Source organism: Gigantopelta aegis, chromosome 2 (assembly GCF_016097555.1).
Source record: "Gigantopelta aegis isolate Gae_Host chromosome 2, Gae_host_genome, whole genome shotgun sequence".
In the NCBI taxonomy this organism is placed as follows: Eukaryota; Metazoa; Mollusca; class Gastropoda; order Neomphalida; family Peltospiridae; genus Gigantopelta; species Gigantopelta aegis.
In genome coordinates, this window is record NC_054700.1 from 47,082,896 (window position 1) to 47,108,030 (window position 25,135).

The 25,135-nt window shown below is 37.2% G+C and overlaps 1 protein-coding gene across 2 annotated transcripts in view; it reads right to left on the minus strand.

Moving 5' to 3' along the window:
• Nucleotides 1–1,457: 1,457 nt before the first annotated feature.
• The window catches only part of LOC121386404 (death-associated protein kinase 1-like), a 182,544-nt gene continuing 158,866 nt past the window's right edge, over nt 1,458–25,135 (minus strand). For both annotated transcript variants that reach the window (XM_041517293.1, XM_041517300.1), the window contains 8 exons: nt 19,946–20,044; nt 18,751–18,828; nt 15,656–15,845; nt 14,424–14,531; nt 11,938–12,132; nt 8,714–8,973; nt 7,536–7,724; nt 1,458–5,554 (listed from right to left, as the gene is read on the minus strand). In XM_041517293.1, coding sequence (XP_041373227.1) covers nt 4,319–5,554; nt 7,536–7,724; nt 8,714–8,973; nt 11,938–12,132; nt 14,424–14,531; nt 15,656–15,845; nt 18,751–18,828; nt 19,946–20,044 — 2,355 coding nt within the window. In that variant the 3' untranslated portion in view covers nt 1,458–4,318. The remainder of the gene's footprint in view (nt 5,555–7,535; nt 7,725–8,713; nt 8,974–11,937; nt 12,133–14,423; nt 14,532–15,655; nt 15,846–18,750; nt 18,829–19,945; nt 20,045–25,135) is intronic.

Sequence of the window (25,135 nt, forward strand, 5' to 3'; positions counted from 1 at the left end):
TAAGTTCAATATTAAATAATAAAAGACGAAAGACTATTTTCGTTGGTAACAGAAGCATGATCAATGGAGGAAATGATAATGATAAGCAAAGTGTTACATTCAGGGGTGGGAATTGGTGAACTGTTAAAAGAGGAAATCTAGAGGGGTCCCAGAAATTCTTGAAATCCTAGGTTAAAATCTGTGCCATCTGACACATTTTGGAGGCAAGGACGATTAAAATGTGAGGAAATTCAATGTTCCATGAGAGGAAAACAGCTGATCTGAGGAGAATTCCCACCCCTGTACATTTTAATAAAGACTAAACAAATTGTAAACAAATGAAAAGTTCAGTTCCACAATATACGCCAATTTCCAAATGCTGAGGTTGGTTGTGAATGTATACTTATGTTAGAACAACTCCACAATATGACATTAAAGTTTCGCCAAAATGCAGTCTATAGTATACACATTGAAGATAATGTCAAAATTGTGCTTCATCAGGGATTTATCCAGATAACGGTCCCTAACCAAACTACAGGCAATGAAAATTGCTATTTTGATGTGTGAATATCTTTGTTATTATGTCTTTTCTAATAAATTAATTTAACAGTAGTGCATCAACTGTATCATTCAGTGGCTGAAAAAACCCACCCATCCCAAATGTGATGAAATTACATTAATTTTCCCAATCCCATCAGACAGAGGACCCTGACGAAAAATCTTATTCATGTGATATATATATATGCTATGTCGAACTGCAGCAAGATCATGGATATATAGCGTTTTGGAAATGAACTCTTCAAATGCTATTTTGTTGCCCACTGGATAGGGTTATCCAGCTTTTGCACGGTGCTAGAAAAATCTTTCTGACCCAAGGGCTAGATGATTTCTACATAGGCGTGACCATCTTAACTCACGTTTTACGACGATTGACGTCACAACTCATGGTTTTAAAAATTCTGTTTGCCATTTCATGTTGTATCATTGTTTTAAAAATACTTAAATTAATATTTTCAACTTTATATTTAGCGATGCATTTTTATGTCGTTGCAAAAGTTGGACTATATTTTTCAGTGTATGATTAAATGAGTTTCATTGTTTGTAGGTGAAATGTTTACGAATCGGTCAACAATAAACAAACCGTACGTAGCTTACAAAATTAATGTTTTGTTACTGTAATTAAATGGGCAAGAAAAAAAATCAATCACCGTTGTGAGGTATAGATAAGGCGATTCCAACCCTCGGGACAAAATGTTTTTGTAAGGGCCTCGGTAAACCTCAGCCCTCACAAAAAACAACATTTTGTCCCAAGGGTTGGAATTGCCTTATCTATACCTCACAACGGTGATAGATTCTATTAGTCTTGTACTGGCCTTTCCCAAGAAACACACTGCAAGAGAACAATATAAAATGATGAGGATGAAACCAGTTACATTTGACTTGTCAACATATCACCTGCATCAAGACCAAGTCATACAAACAATATCACATAATTTATTCAGCAAATTTCCAGTAACATACCCATATGACAAAGAACAAAAATAACACCATGCTGATATGGAAGGTTGCAGCAGCTTTAAATTGCAGTCAAAACTGCGTCAAGTTAAGTACATTCCAGTGGTTTAACATAAACAACAATTAAAATCTGTAAAACTGTAAAACCCTATCACATCAAAACATTTCAGGATAAATTAAAATTAACTTGGTAAAAAAATTGGTTGGTGGTTAAAACATAAAAACCAAGGACAATAACATTTGGAGAAAAAACCCTCTCTAGTTTGTAATAAAGATACCAAAAATACAGGGGGGGGGGGGGGAGGGTATATTGTTAACTGGATGCATTATCATCAGTTGGGAGGGGGGGCAAGTGTCCCTCTCTTTTTGACACCTATGATGAAAACCATTTGTACTTCAATCACATATTAATCTTGAAATACATGTACATTTTAAAAAGTAATTCCAATTTGTATAGTTAACAGTCAATTGCATTATATTTGGGACCAAATTTCTTTCGATGTTACTTTCATTTCAAAAGCTAAATGCAAACAAAAAACACCCGTCCCCAACCCCCCAGAAAGATGTTTTAACTGGATTTACCCTAGAAATGTATTACTATACTACCCTTGATTGAAAATTTTTTGTTTCCTAAACCTGCAATCTGTTTACCATATTTTAGTAACATTATAGGTAGAGATACAGGTATTCATTTAGTGACTTAGTGATTATTTGTAAAGAACAGGAAAAGATTAACTAATTTTTGTTTTCAATTTGCATACTAATTAATTAGGAGAAAATGTTTTTCAGTTTTCTGACATTTTTCTAAAACAAAATAATTTTGAGTCAAGTACAATTTATGTTGCATGATATCACATTTAAACCACAGACATGTTGCATGTAGTCCAAAGTCCCAAAGTTTTAAAGAAAAAAACCTGTTAAATCATTTCACTATTTTAAATAGGGACATTTTTAGATTAATAAATAATTGTGCTCTAGTGGTGTCGTTAATGAAAACATTAAGAGCTGAATATACAAAGCCTGCTTTTGACTTACACATGTGGAACTAACACCTACATTTAAGAAAAACTGGTTTCGTAAATTCGGCACTAGTTTTTAAAAACAAATTTCAGCATATGTATCACAATAGAGGTGCGGTAAATTGATGTATCATATCATGGACATCGTACGGTTATCAGAACACCTATGTAGATTTTTTTCCCCTTTTATTTCACTGTTCTTGTGCTTTCTACGACACTGATGCAACATGTCTTTTCTTAAATCTGATAAATAAATAAAAAATAACCCTTTATACACATGTATGGTTTCCCCATAATTAAATGTGTTGTACAAGGAATTAAAAACCACAATTTGAGAAACATGAATCTTAAAAAGTAAATGAACAACCAACATTTTAGTGCAACATATAATTTTAATGTGTGCTTAAGATTTAAATATAAAGGTGTACATATATTACACAAACATGTTATCAGGGATTAAACTAGACCCAAAATATTAATTATTAGCAGTTTAGCAAATCTGATCAAGAATGCTGTAGCCAAATTCAAGATTCAAGATGTAGTTTGCAAAACAAAATATAACAAAACATTAAGTCTCCTTAAAGAACTGTATTTATTTGATTTAAAAAAAATTGCTGCTTTTTTTTTCTTTTTTTTTAGGCGAATTTACTAATGACATTCATTCGGCAAATTAAAATTTCAGTATGACATGATTTTAAGAAATGACGGATGAAATCCAGGCTACAGATTTTAGAAGCTACAGTATCTTAGTGCTACAATATTGTAAAGCTGTCGTGGGCTATGATGTTAGTATGACACATAGTGACGTCATAGCCTACAATGGTTTTACAATATCAGAGCACTAAGATAGCTTTAAAAATATGGGCCCTGGGTTTAACCGTACCTTTATTTTGACAGGTGTAAGAACTGACTTTGCAACCATTACTGAAGTATATATATATATATGTATATACATTACCACATAAACATACACCAATTGCATATTTTTAATTACATGTATATGCCTCAAAACTTTTAAAGTCTAGACTCAAGTCTCTAAGAAAGTCTTTAGCTTCACCGTCATAGCAACGCATGCAAACTGCATGCATGTAAAATAATTAAAGATTTGAGTTGAGACTCTTAAAGCTTTTTAAGCATGGACACAGATCTTATTTCAATTTTGTGTTTGTGAAGAAAAAACACCCCAAAATAACTTGCTGGATATTTATTTGATATGCTGATTGAGAAAGGTGGGAAAATAATTTAAAAGGATGATCATGAAAAGTCATACCGTTAAATTAATTATTAGAGGATGGAAAATAGATACACATGTACATTAAGTATGCTTGTGTAGCAAAGGGAAATAACTCATATGGTCTGACAATTGATTTTTGAGTAGGAGAAAAGTTAAGATCCTATCACAATTTTATATATCCAATTAAAACGTTTGTATAATAAATTTAAAAGGAAGGTTAAGAAGAAATATAATGTGGGAAACTATGCAATAAAAATTATTTAATTTTACCTCTTAAAAACAAATAACTGTAAAATTAATGTTACAAAACTACCAAATAAAATTTTAAAATATATAATAAGTTAAGAACTATACTTTTAAATAGCTTAAAGACTAGTGACTGTATTATTTTTTTTTAATCCATCATTTTAACGTTTCATAGTAAATTTTAACATTTGATCTCTCTGAATTTAAAACTGGAAACTCATTAATTTCCAAACAACCCTTTTGGCATATTAGGTTTTTTTTAATATAATATTTAAAAAACCAACAAGACATGATTAAAAAAAAAAAAGGACAATATTTTTCTCATCTACCGAGACAGATTTGATAAAGTATTGGTTGATGCATTAGTCACTTGCGGCACCGCACTGGTACTCTCCTCAGTCGACTGGTCCTCGAATGTAGGCACTTTGAAAGGAATCCCCGTCCTCAACAACGCCTCCATGGCATCGATCCGATTGAACTCCTTCAGTTTGAGCAGCAGCTGCCTCACATTGGCGTTGTGCTGCTTGGACCACTCCTCGAGAACACGGTCCGTCTGACTGACCTGGTAACAGTTCTCACTGTCCAGTGTGGGCAGCGCGTCTGACAGTCCGAGGGTGACCGCCAGGAGACACCAGTCACGCCCCATTGGCTCCGACGGGTCAAGGAGGTAGCACAGGAGTCTGCGCGTGTGCAGTGTCAGGTGGGACACGTCGAGGTCCACTCCAAGAATAATACTGTCGAGGATGTCCTGTGAACCCATGCACACGATGTCGACGAACTCCTCCTGCTGCTCCCCAGACAGCACGATGGAGTGCCGGTCCTCCAGCTGCATGCGGAGGATCTCCGTAGGCGAGTAGCTGCGGACGATCTTCGAGTGTTCCTTCAGCTGGCTAGGGCTGAGCGTGTACCGCTCGGTGCAGATCCCCGGACACACGTTTTCAACCACCTGCTCCACGATGGTCACCAGGTCCTCGAGGAAGTAGAAGAGCTGCTTGCGTGAGTCCTCGGTGCCGCGCACCTTGACCTCCAGGTACTGTTCGTGTTTGTCCATGTCGATCATGCCCTCGAGGTCCCCGCAGCAGTACTTCGTCCCGTGGTGCCACTGGTACAGGTCCGAGTCGTCTGGCTCGTCGCTCTCCTGCGCCGCGATGTTCCGCCGCAGGTACACCTGGATCCTCGGGAACAGGTACTTGAGCTGGGCGCCCGTCTGGAAGCTGGTGTGTATCCGGACACCCCCGTACACACCGTTTGCATAGCGCTTGAGGTCACGCTGCCACAGGCCGTTCAGAGTCTCAACAAAGTTGAGGCAGGGGAACTCATACTCTATGTCACCATCGTTATCACAGGGCGTGCACAGCTCCAACGCCTCTAGCACCTGTAGCAGGTCGACGGCGTCGGTGTCCGAGTAGATCAGCTGGAACTCATCCACGGAGAAACAGCCAGTGACCCGCGTCTGCACAATCTTGTCATGCGACACCAGATGGCCAATTACGTCGGAGCACAGCCACTTTGGATCAAACACAACAAGGTCTTGGACGAACTCACTTTCGAGATAGACGATCTGAAATTAAAAAGAGAAAGGTATGATGCTGCAGGAGCTAAAGGTTTTAAGGTGTTTAATCTCCCTGTATTACCTCCAACATCTGACAATGTACAAGTGTTGAATGGACCTTGTAGAATGTGCCCAGGTAGCATATGATTTCAAATTACAGTATCTAGGTTGCTGTCGGGGAAAAGCTAGAAATGCGGAGCGGAGCGGATAATTTTGTCATGCTCATATACCACGAAGGTTTCGAGCATGTCTATCCCAGGTCCCATCTCTGGATAGCCAGGGGTCCGACACGGGACAATGCAAGAAATGCTAACATTTTAATAATGATTTGACTAGTTCTCAATGTGCAGCATTTTCCCATTTTGTCTGACGGAACGCAATCCAGTTTTTATCTGTAGCCTACTATTGTACAATTTCTGAAAATTGTTATAGCTTAAAATCGTGGACGAAGGGCAAAACCTTTGCCAATGATTATTACTTACTAAAATGACAAGAGAAGCAGGACGTAGCCCAGTTGTAAAGTGCTTGCCTGATATGCGATCGATTCGTTGGGCTATTTCTTATTTTAGCCACAAGTGGTACAAAACTCAAGGTATATACTATTCTGTCTGTGGGATAAAACATACCTTTCTGCTTATCGATGTGATCCTTAACCATATGTTAACCATAATTCTAATACAACTTTCATATAAGCCTTTTCTCCCTTGGTTAATTTTCGTGATAAATCAGACGATAGATGTATGCTGTCATGGGCAACCAGGATTTATTACAATAACAAAATTCTGAGAACTCGTCCAATATGCTGTCACTTAGCCTCATGTTTGGTGTTTTCGTTAGTATATTAATTCTGCATCTACCATTATATTTAAATGTCGATATAAATAATTTTCCACAAAATTACTGACTTCAGATGAAAATGATGTTATTGTTACTATTTAACTTTTAAACACTTCATTAGCAGCAATGAACGTGTACCCACCCACCCCAAGTACTGGGTAAGGTCCGGTCACTGATCGATCGCAGCAGTCACCAGTATGTGTCTTGTGGTCTGCTCTTCTAGTTTGTGTTCTTAAAAGGGTGCAAGCAGGTTCATCAGAAATAAGTATATCACAATCTTAAGTACTTTATTTTTGTTTAGAACATACTTTTTGTGACAATAAAATTGATAAAGAAGACAAGATGGAAATGACTTGATTTTTTAAACGCAATTTTAAACAACATTAGCTGCTTTAAAATACCGCACAATTCTGAAAAACTTTTGAAAATAATACTTGTCCTTTAGTGAATGCATATTAGTTTATGCATTTATATAGACTTTAAGTGAAAATATGTTAGCAAGTTATAAACTTGTAAACCTACCCCATCAACGTGGTTTTTGTACAAAATTAAACCAGGCGAATTCCTCAAAATAATTCAATATGAGGTTGAAACACCGCTCACAAATGTAAGTCCAATCATCTCTATTTGTCTTGTAACAGAAATTAACAGCCAACGAAAATATTTCTTTTAGTGTATCCTGTATTACAATAAATTATGTTCAAAAGACAAGACTACAATGCTGATAAATTTACCATTTGGTTCGCTCCTAAGTCAGTGACGTCGTGTGAAGCGAACGAAAAAAATATTACGTCATACTTTTACAAGCATTTTCATTGAATATCATAAGTAAGCAGAATAGATAAAAAAAATTGTGTGGTTTCTTTAATAAAAACACAATAAAATGTCTTACAGATACTCCTAATTGGTGTAGTATTACAATAGGCATAATATCACTGTGTTTCGTCTGGTCTCTAAATCCAAATTTTGTGACAAATCCTTGGTGAGAGATTAGTTAAATAAGACAACGAAATTACAGTGATACTATCCCCTAAATAAATGTGGTGAGAGATTAGTTAAATGTGGGTGAGAGATTAGTTAAATGTGGTGAGAGATTAGTTAAATGAAATATGTTTTCCTTCCTGACCTTAAGAAACCAAGTTGACCGACTGACCTCTCCCATGAGCTGCAGCTGTTCCGATATCTGTTTGAGATTCTCTTCCGCTGCTAAAGGGTTAACCTTCATTCTCGTATACTCCATGAACTGTTGCCAGGACAACACAGGAAAGGCTGACGAAGCCTTTCTCCATGTTGGTAGACTACATATAACTGCATCTAGAAAACCACTCGACTTGGGCAAAGACTGAAAATAAAATCAGAAATATTATTGAACTAAACAACAAAAAATATTTTTAAATGTTTATCTAACAAAAGGTTAATTAACTTATCACTGGCTATAAAACATCATAGGCCCATGCAAGAAATTATGCAGAGGGGGTCTAGACTGGAAAAGAAAAGTTTATAAGGGGGTTGGGGTCATGCTTCCTGAGAAAAAAGAAGAAAACAAAAGAAGAAAATTAGCTTTGAGAAGGGAGTAGCTTCCATACCCAAAACCCCAACACTTAGATTAGGAGAGAAGAAATACACTGCTGCTAAGATTATGAAATTAGCTTTGAGAAGGGAGTAGCTTCCATACCCAAAACCCCAACACTTAGATTATGAGAGAAGAAATACACTGCTGCTAAGATTATGAAATGAGAAAGCTACTGCACTAATTCACATTAGTCCATGACCTTGACTTCAAGGCCAATTATCATATTCATGACAAATTAAACATAGCTGAAATCAATACTGTCAAGATCCCAGTTTTCTATTCAGTAAGAGTAGTCCGTATGTTTCCTCACCCACTATCTAAACTAAGTGTTGAGATAACCATGTGGTAGACATCAAATAGGCTTGAACTTCACAATTTGTTACAAATGTACCTACAGCAGTTTTGAATGGTTTGTTCCACAGGCAAAATGGTCACCTCTGGCAATTTTAGCCTACCTACATGTACGTCAATTTTAAACACAGAATTAAAAACAAGAAACTATCCCTTCAACCCATAGCAATAATGTTTGTCCAGTGACAGAATACTGCCACCCGTAAGGTCATGACCTATGGCAATTCATATTTTAGCTACAGAATTTTTTTGTTACCAGTTTCATTGGAATGAGAGAAACATTGCATTCTAAGCAGAGATAAAATAATCGACATAGTTTTATAGTTTTCAAAACATTTCACGGAGGTGTCACTTGAGAAGGTTCATCTGTATTTGACAAATGATGACCAATGATGACCAATTCTTACCGATACAATTTTTTTTTTGACTTCTGCAAGATGAAGTTTCAACACTTTGATTTCTGTTGTTGCGGCAACTGTGGCATCAAGGACGAACAATTTATCCTCAATGTCAAGGTCATACTGGAACATCTGCTTCACCTTGGCTAGAATTGTATTGCCCTCTGGACTGAAGTAAATGCTTTCCTTGTTTCTATGACAACCAGCCTTATCAGCGTGGGTAGCCACCAATAAGACTTTGGGTGTATTTGGAAGTCTACCACAATGACCTGGTTGAGAAACAATGTATGTGATATATAAAAAAAACCTTGTGAAAATCAAATAATGAAATATGTATGATTATACATGACAATAAATATTTATAAAATTAAACAAACACACCCATGTGTGCACACACACACCACATAAACCAACATATATTGCTAGAACTATTACAAATGGGTATATCTGATGATACTTTGCTTCAGTGCATATGAACAAAAGAAAGAAAGAAATGTTTTATTTAACGACGCACTCAACACATTTTATTTACGGTTATATGGCGTCAGACATATGGTTAAGGACCACACAGATTTTGAAAGGAAACCCGCTGTCGCCACTACATGGGCTACTCTTTCCAATTAGCAGCAAGGCTTCCCACAGGCAGGATAGCACAAACCATGGCCTTTGTTGAACCAGTTATGGATCACTGGTCGGTGCAAGTGGTTTACACCTACCCATTGAGCCTTATGGAGCACTCACTCAGGGTTTGGAGTCAGTATCTGGATTAAAAATCCCATGCCTCGACTGGGATCCGAACCCAGTACCTACCAGCCTGTAGACCGATGGCCTACCACGCTGCCACCAAGGCCGGTGCATATGAAAAGTGCTAAACATATAAACAAATATGAAATTCAAAACTATACGAAGATCAGGCTTTAAAGCAATACTCAAGTATTGGACTTGTATGTATGTTCAATGATACTTAATGCATATCATTGCTTAACATCATAAGTGTATTGGTGTATTAATTTAACAAGCATGCTGAGAGTACTGCTAAACCAATACATGTTCCCTACCGGGCTCAGCAACTTTTCATATTTCATATATTCAAGGGTCATAACTCTGTGACAAATGGGTAAAATGCCAAGTATGTCAAACGTATCTGCAACAGTACATGATAAAGCTATACACAAAATTTCTGCTCAATATCTCAAGGCATTGTGAAAAAAACATCCGGGAAACTATATATGGGACAAACAGATGAACAGACAGACAGATGGAGATAAAACCTATAGTCCTCTTCGGTTGGACCAGAAGAGGACTAATAAACCAAATACAAATAAACAGAAAGATCTCTTAGCATGCTGACTTAAGGAAATTCAGCCAGAATATGACCTGAATCATCTATTCACATAGGCACTGAGATAAATAAATATGTTAAAAACAAACCTATAGGGAGAACGAGTGGCACTCTGGCTTTAAGGAAGTTGAGCCAGAATATGTTGGTATAGTACACGTTTAGATATATATGTATAAATATACACAAAGAAACAAGTTAAGCACCCCCTGTATTTTTCACAGTCTTACGAGGTTTGGCGTTGAAAGCCTGATAACATAACCTCGGAAAAACAAATGTGTTTTGCAAGAATACATCTTTGACAGTAAGAAAACATAACAAGTGTATCCAGTTTTGAAATTTTAATTTTGATTCCGAGAAGAATTCCAATAAGCTGTATTTGAGCCAAAAACTGAGGCACAATAAGTATGGAGGTGCAGAGTCAGAAACACAAGTCAACATCATAATTGATGATGAAAAATGTCATTTGAAGTCCACAGATGACATCCATGACACAAATCATCAATAGGGGGTAAACCCACCACGTGCCCGGATGACAGCTTCCACCCTTCATCTCATCCCTCCAGTAAGTCGTCTGATCTGCTGCATGGGCAACTGCTGCCATTCTTGATGAAGAGCTGCCTCTAACTGTGCCAGAGTCTGCACAGGTGGGGTCAGTGCCTGTACTCAATACCCCAAGATGTCCGACACATGCTCTAGCGGGTTTAGGTCAGGACTCATGTCCGGCCAGGGTAGGGTCGTCACAGCTTTAGTTTGGAGTAAAGCTGTTACTGCTCGGGAACGATGTGGCCTAGCATTGTCATCCATGTACAGAGGTCTGGTGGCGAGTGGATGGTTGTCAAAATGCGGCACAACAACTGGTTGCAGGACTTTACGAATATACCGATCACCACTGATGTTGCCTTGGATGGTAACAAGATCCAGCTTACAATCATGTGACAGGCAACTCCAAACCATTACTGAACCTCCACCATACGGGGTCGTATGTTCCTGGGTGTGTAGGCAGCATTTTTATGCCTCCAAACTCTCAGTTGGCCATCTGTGGCATGGAGCAGGAACCGGCTTTCATCGGACCAATGGACTCTTCGCCAGGACCTCAGATTCCAACCTCTCCGGGCCAAACACCACACTAAACGGCGTCTCGCATCATGATCAGCAAGAAAGGGACGCTTGACGACCCTTCTGGCCTTCAATCCCGCACATTTCAGACGATTCCTCACTGTTCTGGCTGACATCCGTCTATTGGGTAACCATTGGCTCTTCAGAACAGGAGACGTAGCAAAGGGTTGACGATGTACGAGCCGAAGCAGGGCCCAGTCCTTGCGCTGTGATGTCATGCGTGGTCTCCCTGACGTGGGAGATCCTTTACGCATTGGTATGCCGTGTTTTCGTATCAGTCTGCTGATTACAGTGTAATAATACCCCAGTTGACGTCCTATACTTTTGAAGGTTATGCCGGTCGCATGTATACCAATAATACGTCATCTTTGGGCCTCCGATAACCGTCAATGTGCCATATTCAACGATTAACTTCAACAATGCAAGACAGTGACGTTAAATGTCAACAAGTGCAGTGTATTGATACTGCATTTTGCGCAAAGCATGTGTGGCATGATGCATGTGCATGTCGTTCTGTTGTGGGACATCACAGTTGTCATTGTACTCTCCTATTATTTCGATGGAACACCATTCTTGACATATTCGTCACGTAATTTGCAGTTTTTACGAATGGGGCTATTTTAGTGCTAATTATATCTTGGGTTGCTTAACTTTTTTCTATGTGTATACTTTAAAATACACAGCAGATCAGGTGGCACCCTGGCTTTAAGGAAGTTGAGCCAGAATATGTTTGTATTATGCATGATAAGATATATAAATACTTTAAAATACAAACCTATAGGGAGATCGGGTGGCACCCTGGCTTTAAGGAAGTTGAGCCAGAATATGACCTGAGCCATCTGCTCGTCGTAGGAGTCCTGCAGACTGAACACGACCATGTGAATACAGTTGGTGTCACCAAGGAAGTGGTCGTACACCATGTAGTACGGCTCGTAGCCCGAAAAATCCCAGATGCTCAGGTCACCCACACCTACAAGGTCAATACGCACAGTTAGATAATCCCAGAGGCTTGGGTCACCCACACCTACAAGGTTAACACACACACAGTTAGATAATCCCAGATGCTCAGGTCACCCACACCTACAAGGTTAACACACACACAGTTAGATAATTCCAGATGTTCAGGTCACCCACACCTACAAGGTTAACACACACACAGTTAGATAATTCCAGACGCTCGTGTTTCCCACCCCTACAAGGTTAACACACACACAGTTAGATAATTCCAGACGCTCGTGTCTCCCACACCTACAAGGTTGACACACACACAGTTAAATAATTCCAGACGCTCGTGTCTCCCACACCTACAAGGTTGACACACACAGATAATTCCAGACGCTCGTGTCTCCCACACCTACATGGTTAACACACACACACAGTTAGATAATTCCAGATGTTCAGGTCACACACACCTACAAGGTTAACACACACACAGTTAGATAATTCCAGACACTCGTGTCTCCCACACCTACAAGGTTGACACACACAGTTAGATAATTCCAGACGCTCGGGTCTCCCAAACCTACAAGGTTAACACACACACAGTTAGAAAATCCCAGATGTTCAGGTCACCAACACCTACAAGGTTAACACACACACACAGTTAGAAAATCCCAGATGTTCAGGTCACCAACACCTTCAAGGTTAACACACACAGTTAGAAAATTCCAGATGCTCAGGTCATCCACACCTACAAGGTTAACACACACAGTTAGAAAATCCCAGATGCTCAGGTCATCGCACCTACAAGGTTAACACACAATTAGATAATCCCAGTTGCTCAGGTCTCCCACACCTTCAAGGTTAACACACACAGTTAGAAAATCCCAGACGCTCGGGTCTCCCACACCTACAAGGTTAACACACACAGTTAGAAAATCCCAGATGCTCAGGTCACCAACACCTACAAGGTTAACACACAGAGTTAGAAAATCCCAGATGCTCAGGTCTCCCACACCTACAAGGTTAATACACAATTAGATAATCCCAGTTGCTCAGGTCACCAACACCTACACGGTTAACACACACACAGTTAGAAAATCCCAGATGCTTGGGTCTCCCACACCTACAAGGTTAACACACACACAGTTAGAAAATCCCAGATGCTTGGGTCTCCCACACCTACAAGGTTAACACACAATTAGATAATCCCAGTTGCTCAGGTCACCAACACCTACAAGGTTAACACACACACAGTTAGAAAATCCCAGATGCTTGGGTCTCCCACACCTACAAGGTTAACACACACACAGTTAGAAAATCCCAGATGCTCAGGTCACCAACACCTACAAGGTTAACACACAATTAGATAATCCCAGTTGCTCAGGTCTCCCACACCTACACGGTTAACACACACAGTTAGAAATGGGTAAACTAAATTAACAATGATAAAATAATGAAAGATTTATCCAGGATTTTTGGCCATGTTTAATGGGAATGAAAAAATTAGCTTACGTAAATAATACTTTTTTTTAGGACACTGAGTGCTGAAGTACACCACTGTTAAACTAATTTATTACAAAAGACATAATTAAATATATACATAATAAATATTGGGAGTTTTAGTACAGAAATTGGGGATTTTTAGTGCCACTTTCTTTTGGGTCAGGGCCTATGTTCAGGCCCACAGAACGCCTGAATAAATCCCTGATAATTTACAAGTAACTACAAATTAATGAGAAAAGTACATATATTTTAACAATATACATTTGAATCAGGGTCACTAATATAAATTTATAATTATGTGGATAGTGTGAAAACATTTTAATCTGAAATTATGGGGGGAAAAATGCCCCTCAAACCACCCAACCCACAACTTGATTATTTCTTGGGCAGACCTAATATATTACTGAGAAGCTATTAATATTGTCAAAAGGTTCAGGCAAATCCACCCCATGGCACAGTCTCTGCACTGCCAGTGACTGGATCCAGGAGCAGTAATATATTAACAAACTCAGTAAATTTTAAAGAACTGTTGAATTTGATTACCTATCTCAACCCATCAAAAACCATCCCTATATATAAACAATATATATTTAAAAAATCTTTGTTCAGCATTTCATATTCATTGTGTTTACAATCACTATAATATTTTGATAAAATATTGTGTTACATTAACTAATAAATGGACTTGCTGAATTTCAACACCTTTGGTATACACTGGATTGCCGACAGAGCAGCACAATGTTCAGCATTCTATATTCATTGTTTACAATCAGCATAATACTTCGATAACATATTGTGTTAACTTGAAATGTGTACCTGATAAATAGACTTGCTGAATTTCAACACCTTTGGTATACACTGGATTGCCGACGGAGTAGCACAGTGGAGTTGGTAAGCTGAACTGGCGGGATAATTTGCCTCTACCTATGAAAAAAGAAAAAGAAAGAAATGTTTTATTTAACAACGCATTCAACACATTTTATTTATGGTTATATGGCATCGGACATATGGTTAAGGACCACACAGATATTGAGAGAGGAAACCTGCTCTCACCACTTTATGGGCTACTCTTTTTGATTAGCAGCAAGGGATCTTTTACATGCACCATCCCACAGACAGGATAGTACATACCATGGCCTTTGTTACATCAGTCGTGGTGCACTGGTTGTAACGAGAAATAGCCCAGTGGGGCTACTAACAGGGATTGATCCTAAACCGACCACACGTCGAGCGAGCACTTTACCACTGGGCTACACCCCGCCCCTCTACCTAAGAATTCAGAACACAAAACATGTGAAAATCAATCACACAAAAACCTACACCAAATATGTGAAGATTTGAAAACTTTAACAGTTAAGTCAGCTTTTAATTAAGTATTGGAGAAGATATTTTAAGCAGTAATAAATGTATAAATAAATAATTTTGTTGTATAAATTAATCATTTATAAATGTTCTGTAGACAAAATAAAAATCTATTGTATGTGGTTAAATTAACTATTTTTATAATCTTCTTTTATTACGAGGACAATCATTATGTCAGAAAAGTTATGCATTAAATCATATGTATATCTATATTTTCTACATTTAACACATCACAGTTAGAAATTACAATTTTTATTTTTATTTTTAAACATATTATTCAACACTATATTATTTGGATTGGACCGATGTTTTGTCCTATATTTAATAAAAACACAATGTATTTATTCAAACATCTATACAATATTGCACTGACTAAAGGTTTTATATATTTGACGTCAAATCGTCCAATAGTAGTGTACCAATGCATGATAATTTCTCAGGAAGAAATTATGATTTTTATTTTCCCCATTATGAGTGCCTGCTGGGGTAATAAATTTGAATATACTTTCAATATAATATCTCTCTGCGGAGTAAACACAATGTACTTAGTTTTCAACATTAAGAAATTAACCATCATAAAACAGCCATGATACCAAATCATGTTTGTGGACAATGGGGGGGGGAGGAGAAGGGGGAAGAGAGAAAAAAACAAAACAAACCTTCAGCTGTACTAAAGGAACACTAACTTTTAATTCGCGTTGACCCCGAGTTACTTCCCAGTCTGCTACGGCGGAAGAAGCTGCCGAAGTAACCGTACTTGAGCGTCTCCACCAGGATGGACTTGCCCACGCCCGTCGATCCCAGCATCTTCAGCTTGATGCGACTGATCGGATGGGGCTGCGGAACCAGCTGGTTAATGTACACTGCAGCTTTTTCCTGAAAACAAGTCGGAACAATTTAAATTCAGAATAATGTATATTTATACTACTCAAAAGAATTTAAGGGTAAAAAATTTATAACCAAATAAGTTTCAGAGTGTATTAGATTGATGATGTAAACTACACCAAAATTTTTATTTATTGTTCCATATTTACAAAAAACCACAAATAAACGTCACTGTATACAAGAAAGTCACATGACATGCTGTCAAAGTTGAAGGTTGTCAAACATGGATTTTACACATTAGAACATTCGTTTAATAGTGTGTGAATCCACCCCTGGCGCGAATACACTCGACACATCGTTGCCTCATGCTGCTGATCAGATGTCTGAAGAACTCTTGGGGAATGGCCTGCCACTCTGCCATAAGAAGTTGACCCAGATCATGAAGGTTGGCCGGAGGGGCATGGTTATCCCGAACTCTCCTGCCTAATTCGTCCCAGGCGTGCTCTATTGGGGCCAAGTCAGGAGAATATGCTGGCCAATCCATCCTGGCAATACCTTGTTGTCTGAGAAAGTCCGTTACCACCCTGGCGCGGTGGGGTCTGGCATTGTCATCCTGCAGAACTGCCCCGCCGCCAATCTGCTGAAGGCCTGGGAGAACCAATGGCCGGATAATCTCATTCAGATAGCGGATTCCATTCAGATTGCCATCCACCACATAGAGGGGGGTCCTGTGGTGGATAGAGATGCCGCCCCACACCATGGCGCTGCCACCACCGAACCGGTGACATTGTCTAACGTTAACGTCAGCGAAGCGCTCCCCAGGACGTCTGTAGACACGAACCCGACCGTCGTTGAACTGGAGACTAAACCTGGACTCATCAGTGAACATCACTCGACACCACTGAACACATTGCCACCGCAGATGAAGCGTGCACCAGTGACGTCTGGCCGTTCTGTGACGTGGTAGGAGTGGTGGTCGAACAGCCTGGCGACGGCAGCGTAGATTATTGGCTCTCAGACGATTGCGTATGGTTTGATCAGACACTCGAGTTCCAGTCGGCAGTCCGCAGATTGTCACGTAATCGGCGTGCAGTGGTTGTGTGTTGACGTAGAGCCATATTGGTGATGTAGCGGTCCTCTCTATTTGTAGTGCTTCGGGGTCTTCCCGAACGTGGACGATTTCGAACAGAATTCGTTGCTTGGTACCGTTGCCACAGTTGGCCAACGACACTCTGACTGACACCAAGTCTCAGAGCAACATTTCTTTGCGTATTGCTATCCTGAAGCCCTTCCTCGATCTTCGATAGTCAGTTGACGTCGTACCATTGTCGAATTTGGAGTGTGCACCGTACACGAACGCAAGCTCCAATTATACGGAAATTCAGCATTGGGAACATGGAATACACGTGCAAAGCGTGCAAATGAAGCGCTTTGTGAAAAAGCAAGTTATGGGCACTTAGCAGACCTTTCGCTTTCGCCCTAATTTACGTGCAAATGTAAGCATGTTTTCGCCATTAGAACTAGTCGACAGTGTCAATGACAGTGGATTTTAATTCATTTATGGGTTGCTTAGACCCACTTTCGTCAAAATGGAACAATACCATGCGTGACATTATGGTCTAGCTAATATAATTGACATTCAAAAAATAATGTCGAAAATATCGTCTGACCCTTAAATTCTTTTGAGTAGTATATTTGTCAATTATCACAGATATAAGTGTCATTAGTTTGCCAGTATTACCTTTCTTTACAATAAATAACTACAAATGAATTGATTTACAATTTTTTTTTTTTTTACAGGTCGCGAAATTAGCAGGATTCTGTGCTTGTGTGAGATTAAATGATGGAATCTAAAAATATCTATAGTCCGTTCCACAAGGATCGCATTTTTTCATACTATGTAATTTACTACAAGTTATTTATTTCCGAGCAGATAGATTTGTAAATTACACACACAAACTGTATTTCTTTGTTATTTCCAAAACAATTTTACTTTTCTTCTTATGTCAAACCAAACTGAAACTATTTACAAAAAACATTTTAATAGAATGATGAGACGGACTATATATTATATCATTTTATGCTGGGGTGTTGTTAAAACATGAATTCATTTATTTGCATGTGACCAACACAAATAATTATGGGTGGTAATGATATCAATATCTGTATATTCAATGTGTTTTTGGTCATTCTAATGTTTACAGTAAACTAGATTTTAAGTATGTAAAAATGTTGGCGTATGGGGAGCATGGGGGCTAAACTAGTACAGAAATCAGGACAATCAGACACACACTGGATATAGAGACACACTGGATATAGAGATACTGGATATAGAGACACACTGGATATAGAGACACTGATTTTCTAAACATGAATTTTTTTTTTAAAGTGTAATTGTGTAGTCATTTAAAACAACCTTATTAGTTGGAAACACCTTAGAAAAGCAACAAACTCAGGAGTCTCTTTACCAAAGATTTTGGTATTAAAGGTTCAAAGATATTGACTGTAATACAAGTTCGTTTCACAATTGCTGTTATTAATATTTATTATCCACATAGTTCAAGATATACAGGAAAATATAACCAATATGACACACGTGTGTTCGAACAATTTCATGTTATCAACGAATGACATAATTGTGGAAAGCAACATCATAACAGTCTTAGCTCTGTGTAAATCGCTTACCAAAATGACGTAATTTCGTCATCTAATTCTAGTTACATTGGAAACATTTTGAGATGGTCCTTGTTATTCATAAAATATAAAAATATAACATTCTAATATGCATAATAAAGAAATGATTAAACTCACATGTGGATCATACTGACTTAATTAAACTCGTGTCAGGATTCACAGATTACCCTCGCTCTCACTCGGGCAATACAAGAATCCCAACACTCATATCGTAAAATCAGTATGATACACAAGCTCATATAATAATCTCTATATATCTTACCCCATGCACTTTGCCGAGAAGTTCTCCGATGGCTGAAAATCCCTGAGCGAAAGCCATGATCTCTGCAGTAACTCCATCCTACAAACACAAAACAAACACGTTAAACAAAGACAGTGTCATATATAAGGCAATATACTAATGTTTTAAAAAGACTAAAATTTAAATGCAACATTTTATGTATACTAAAAGGCAAAAGTTATTGTGACACACAAAAGACAAAGATAATGGATGATAAGATTTTACTGCCGTGTATGAAACGTTATAACATGGAAAGAGAAATGTCCGAAGGTATGGAAACGAGCAATACATGTAGTCCATGAAAAGGGCGCACCTGCCATATGCAAATGAGCCACATCACTAGAGGGGGTCCAGAGTGAAGTTCACACAGTCAGTAGTGAGGGTGTCCAAGTCACAATAACTTTTGCCTTTGAGTATATTTACTTTGTGAATGTATTCTAACAGCAAACTAATTGGTGTAATATACATGTAGACTCTATAGAGTCACATATACTAGTACATGAACATTAAACAAGTGAAGTAAGTTTAAAATTAGGATATAATTATGTTTGAGGTAGTGGTGTGGGCTGGGTATGAGTGTTTGTTTGCTGTTGAAAAAAGTGTCATTTTTATTACTATGTTTTAAATGTTTTCATAGGGGTACATACTTCAATGGATATGGGCCCGTTACATTCAGTAATGGTTGTTTTTAGAATTGATTATAGAGGGCAGGCAGGTGGCACTATAATTATTATGCTTATCACACGGGGCTGGGCAGGAGGCAGTTGTTTTTATAAAGCCATCACCCACAAAATAGAAAGTTTAAACATTTAAACTATGGAAGCATAGGTAAAACAAGGAAAAAGGTAATGCTTTATTTAACGATGCACTCTACACATTTTAATTACGATTATATGGCATCAGACATATGGTTAAGGACTACACAAATAATAAGAGAGGAAACCCGCTGCTACCACTCTATGGGCTATTCTTTTCAGTTAGCAGTAAGGGATCTGTTGTATGCACTATCCCACAGACAGGACAGTACATAACACGACCACTATTACACCAGATATGGCAGACTTAGCAGATATATTACAATTTTAAAAAATTACAGTGCCTCTCACACAACCCCCATGTGATAAACTTTGCAACAGAACTTTAAAAAAAAGAAGAGAATAAATACATATATCATTACCTTATTTGGTATGTCAGCATTAGCCCCAGCCAGCAGTAGGCAGCGGACGATGTCAATATGACCGGCCTTACTCGCCATGTGTAGTGGAGTCAGTCCGTCCTGAAACAGGTTAGATTATCACATTACCAGTCCATTATTTCATTACCACACGACACGTCGAGCTAACAACTCACACTGTCCTCGATATAGCGTTATAAATTACACCACTTGGAATTCCATTAATGATTCTCAACGGTAAAAAGATCCATATTAATGACATCACAGTAATTTAGTATTGATTTTCATAAGGAACAACTGCAAAGTACAGTGAAACCCCTAAAAAGTGGACCCTCGATCTGTAAACTAGAATTCTATCAAAACTGGAACCTATGTAATCTGGAATTCTATCAAAACTGGATCCTATATGTAACCTGGAATTCTATCAGAACTGGAACCTATGTAATCTGGAATTCTATCAAAACTGGAACCTATGTAACCTGGAATTCTATCAAAACTGGAACCTATGTAACCTGGAATTCTATCAGAACTGGAACTATGTAATCTGGAATTCTATCAAAACAGGAACCTATGTAACCTGGAATTCTATCAAAACTGGAACCTATGTAACCTGGAATTCTATCAAAACTGGAACCTATGTAACCTGGAATTCTATCAAAACTGGAACCTATGTAATCTGGAATTCTATAAAACTGGATCCTATATGTAACCTGGAATTCTATCAAAACTGGATCCTATATGTAACCTGGAATTCTATCAAAACTGGAACCTATGTAATCTGGAATTCTATCAAAACTGGATCCTATATGTAACCTGGAATTCTATCAAAACTGGAACCTACATAACCTGGAATTCTCTAAAAAAAACCCAGATGTTTTTCTTGGTCCCTTTTTATGTATCAGATTCCCCAGAAAACAACAGAACCTCTTAAAACCAGATTGCCCTAATAATCAGACTTGTAACTTGGTCCTGTGGATGTCTGGTTTAAAGGGTTTTCACTATATATGTAGAGCACTTACATGAGTTCAGAGATATACAATCATATATAGACATTATTATTTATACATTTACAACAATTAAATTACAACACAGATGGATTGGGAATGAAATTACAAGAAGTGCAAGAAGGTATGACATAAAATACCGCACCACAAAAGAAATGCGAAATTTAATTTAGTTTTCTTTAATTTATTTAAAATGATTTACTTTGAATCCCATTAAGTGTTGTGCTTATTACAATTATTAATGTCATGTGGACATTTTAGGCCCATTTTGTCAGTCTGTTCACCAAATGAATTTTAATATGAAAAAATATATAAATTAAAATAGCTCTGTTTCTTTTGTTGTTCAGTGTAGATAAAATACTGTACATCAAACAATTAACTGTGTACTGTATTTAAGTGGAAATATCAAACATGATTCTTGTTTGTTAGGCATTTTTTAAATTTAAGTCGCAATCTTTATAACATCTTTGTTATTAAACAATTTAGAATAAATCATACACATGATTTTACTCCTGTGACATGCAATTTTTCGAAATACTCCAGGTGTAGCTGTTGAGGTAGGACTCAGGTTGAATATCATATTTGTTGTGCTAGCACAGTAAGTTGAATAAGACTATATGTTTTAAAGTATTAATTCCTCATGAACTAAATATCTGCTAAACAAAATTAATATATTATCGGCTGAAAACAGTTTCTTGGTGTTGAACATTTATAAACATATTGTATCATTACTTTAATATATATGATCACAAAAGACTATTACTATTTCAATAATATGATCACTAGGGATGCACCTAACAGCCAACAGCGATCTGTATCTTTCTTTCATAGTTGCATTCATATTCATCACTAGATGAACCAAATACACAAATACATATATGCAGGCCCTAATCTTGCTAGTAAAATGAACGTTTCCTGCACCAAAATTCAGCTCAAGTCGCCAAGTTATTAGCAGTAGTGAGAAGTCAAAGTCGCCATAATAATTTGGATATAATCCGATTTCAAAAACAAAATCGCATAACAGACGTGAAGACCCCAACTTGTTTAGTGTCATAGCTCACTTGGCACCTTGTCGCTGTATAAACTATGTCGGTCTGTGTTTTTACTTTGGCACCTGTACATCGACACATGTCGCACCGTTTGCTGTCACCAGTCAAGTGTCGTTAATCCTTGGCCACATTCAGTTCAGTAATGCCAGAATATACTAAATATTACTTTTATTTTAACATAACGACATATTATTAACTACTTAATAATATCACGTTTTTAGTGAAACAAACAATTGTTTTGTTCAAATCTTATTACCGCAAGTACTATTTTATATTGTAATATTACAATTAGAACTGAGTGTATAATTGTGAATTTTTCCGAATGAAGGCAACAACATGTTACAAAATGTACCAATAAATGTTCACTTTGCCTATTTTTATCAAACTTCTCCCCTTATTTCTGGGAAGGCAGGAGTAATTTGTCCTACCTTTTTCAATTCTAGATTAGGGCCTGATCTACATGTATGCAATTTATGTTTCTAATTCACACTAACCAAAACGCAATACCGATTTGACCGATTTGAGATCAAGTGCATAGACTGATACATGTTTATTCAACGCATTGTGACTGGTACCTTGATTTCATAAAAAAAACCCACCTGAATAACTTTGCATAGCCTTGTTCAACCAGCTTTATGAGTTACTTTCCTAATATGAGAGTCACAAGTGAACATATTTTGTTAGTGTATGCAATTTAACTTCAATATGCAAGCATTTAAATAGCTGATAGAAGGAAAATAAATTTGAGTAATTCTTAATGAGAGCTCTGTGAATATAAATACTGGGTTCAAGCTAGGCTAGAAAAACAGAGGGAAGTGACTTCTTCCTCTAGACACATTAGGGAGAAGTGAGGAACATTAGGGGAAGCGAGGTTTTGTGAAAGAGAAATGGGAAAGTGTTTGACCCATATCCCTCTATATTAAAGGGACATTCCTGAGTTTGCTGCATTATAAGGTGTTTTTGACTAATAAAATATTTCTACGATTAAACTTACATATTAAATATATTTTCTTGTTTAATATATTTGATATGTAATTACAATTGTTGCAGTTTCTGTTAGTCGATAACATCTTAAAACATGCAGCAAACTCAGGAATGCCCCTTTAAAGGCTCTAACACTAACTCTAACACTAACCCTAGCTATTGAAATGGGTGGGTTGGGGTGGGGATAACGGGTCAAACTCATGCCGATTTATAAATGAGACGTCTGATTTAAAAAGAATTCTGCTTTAAATCTTTGGAAATCTTCTTTTTTTTTTTTTTTAGGTACCACTTCCACTTCCAAGCCTTTGTCACAAACAAAATTTTAAACATGTCCTTCCCACAGGGAACACCTTTTTTCATACTATGAAATTTTAAACATGTCCTTCCCACAGGGAACGCCTTTTTTCATACTATGAAATTTTAAACATGTCCTTCCCACGGGGGACGCCTTTTTTCATACTATGAAATTTTAAACATGTCCTTCCCACGGGGAACGCCTTTTTTCATACTATGAAATTTTAAACATGTCCTTCCCACGGGGAACACCTTTTTTCATACTATGAAATTTTAAACATGTCCTTCCCACGGGGAACGCCTTTTTTCATACTATGAAATTTACTACAAGTTTTGAGACCATTGTATTTTAAATTGTTATTTCCAAAACACTTTTACTTTTCATTTTTACATCAAAACACACTGAAAACATTTACAAAAAACATTTAGGCAGGAATATAGGATGGACTATACATGTATGCATCAATATTCAATTTGTAGTAAAACAGCGTCTTTAACAAAATATTTTATACGGAATCATGCCATAAGTGGTAAAACTATTTAACAAACGTTTTGTTCTGATGTTTGTTTATACCGACTTGCGGCCCACTACCTCTAGTCCTGTACCCCTATTTACCCAGGTTTGTAATCTTTATTGCACATGTAATTATGTACAGTCATTTACATGTCCATATCAATTAATTTAATTTGTGGATAAGTTTACAAGAACTGTGTTTACTATCGATCTCATATAACAAAGGCAAAACAATGCTTTTTTGCAGCTATTCATACAGTTGGTCACATGATCTCCTTTCATGTGACCAGCTAATGATAGGCAGCCATCTCTGTAGTACTCGGTCGTAGACACAAAGTCTGCATCAATTAACCGAATGGCGTAAGGAGATTTCTGTTTATTGCCATTTAAAAAATTCTGATGAGGCTCACAGAGAAAGAAAGAAGGTCTATTAATGATCTTTAAACCGACTCCTTTATGTTTGAAAGCGATGAATCTTGAAAAGTCAGCAACATTGAACATTATTTGTAACAAATTATTTTTGTTTGCGATTTATTTATTCAGTTCTCTTGCGTTTATAAAACAGTACACAACAAATGAAGAATAACAATATTATATTATGCTGTTCCCAATGTATTCGTAATAAATATAATTTTATGGAAATGACCAAGTCCACTGGCCGATTGCAAAATGTGGTCATGTGATCTTTAAACAAAATGGAAGCAAAATGTACCGATACTTCCTTTGGGAAAAAAAAAGCCTAAATCATTTTTTTTTTTTTTTTTTTTTAAAGAAGGTGACTTAGAACTTCGCCACGGATGAAAAGTTCCCCACATTGCCCCCTTGCGTGATCCCTGTAAATATGGTTTAAATTGGTTAATACATATCAAAAAACAAAATGGACTTATAAAATATATTTTATATACAAAATAAAATTAGTTTACTCCATAGCTTCTTTTTACATTATACGGTTGCCATGGTATGAAAAAAGTGAATTATTATCAAAGCAATTATCAATATTTAAAAGAAATAAGTATATGTATGCTTGGAAAGGCAATGGTATATTTTTTATTCCGATAATGATATTTGAACTTTTTATGAAAAAAATTTAAAATTAGTTTTTGGTTCCAGTTTAACTGGATAAAAATGTTTTTGCGCAAAAAGCTAAAATCAGGGATTGTGGCAACCATTTTTATTTGCTGCGAGTGACCTTCCGGCTGTTTTCTAATGTTCGAAGCGATCGTGGCAGGCAATTGATATGCAGTCGCAACAGAAAACAACAACAACAAACAAACATTAAAAAACAACAACTAATAACAAATTTCACAAAAACAAACAACAAACAAAAAAACTTTTGCAAACGCTTGTG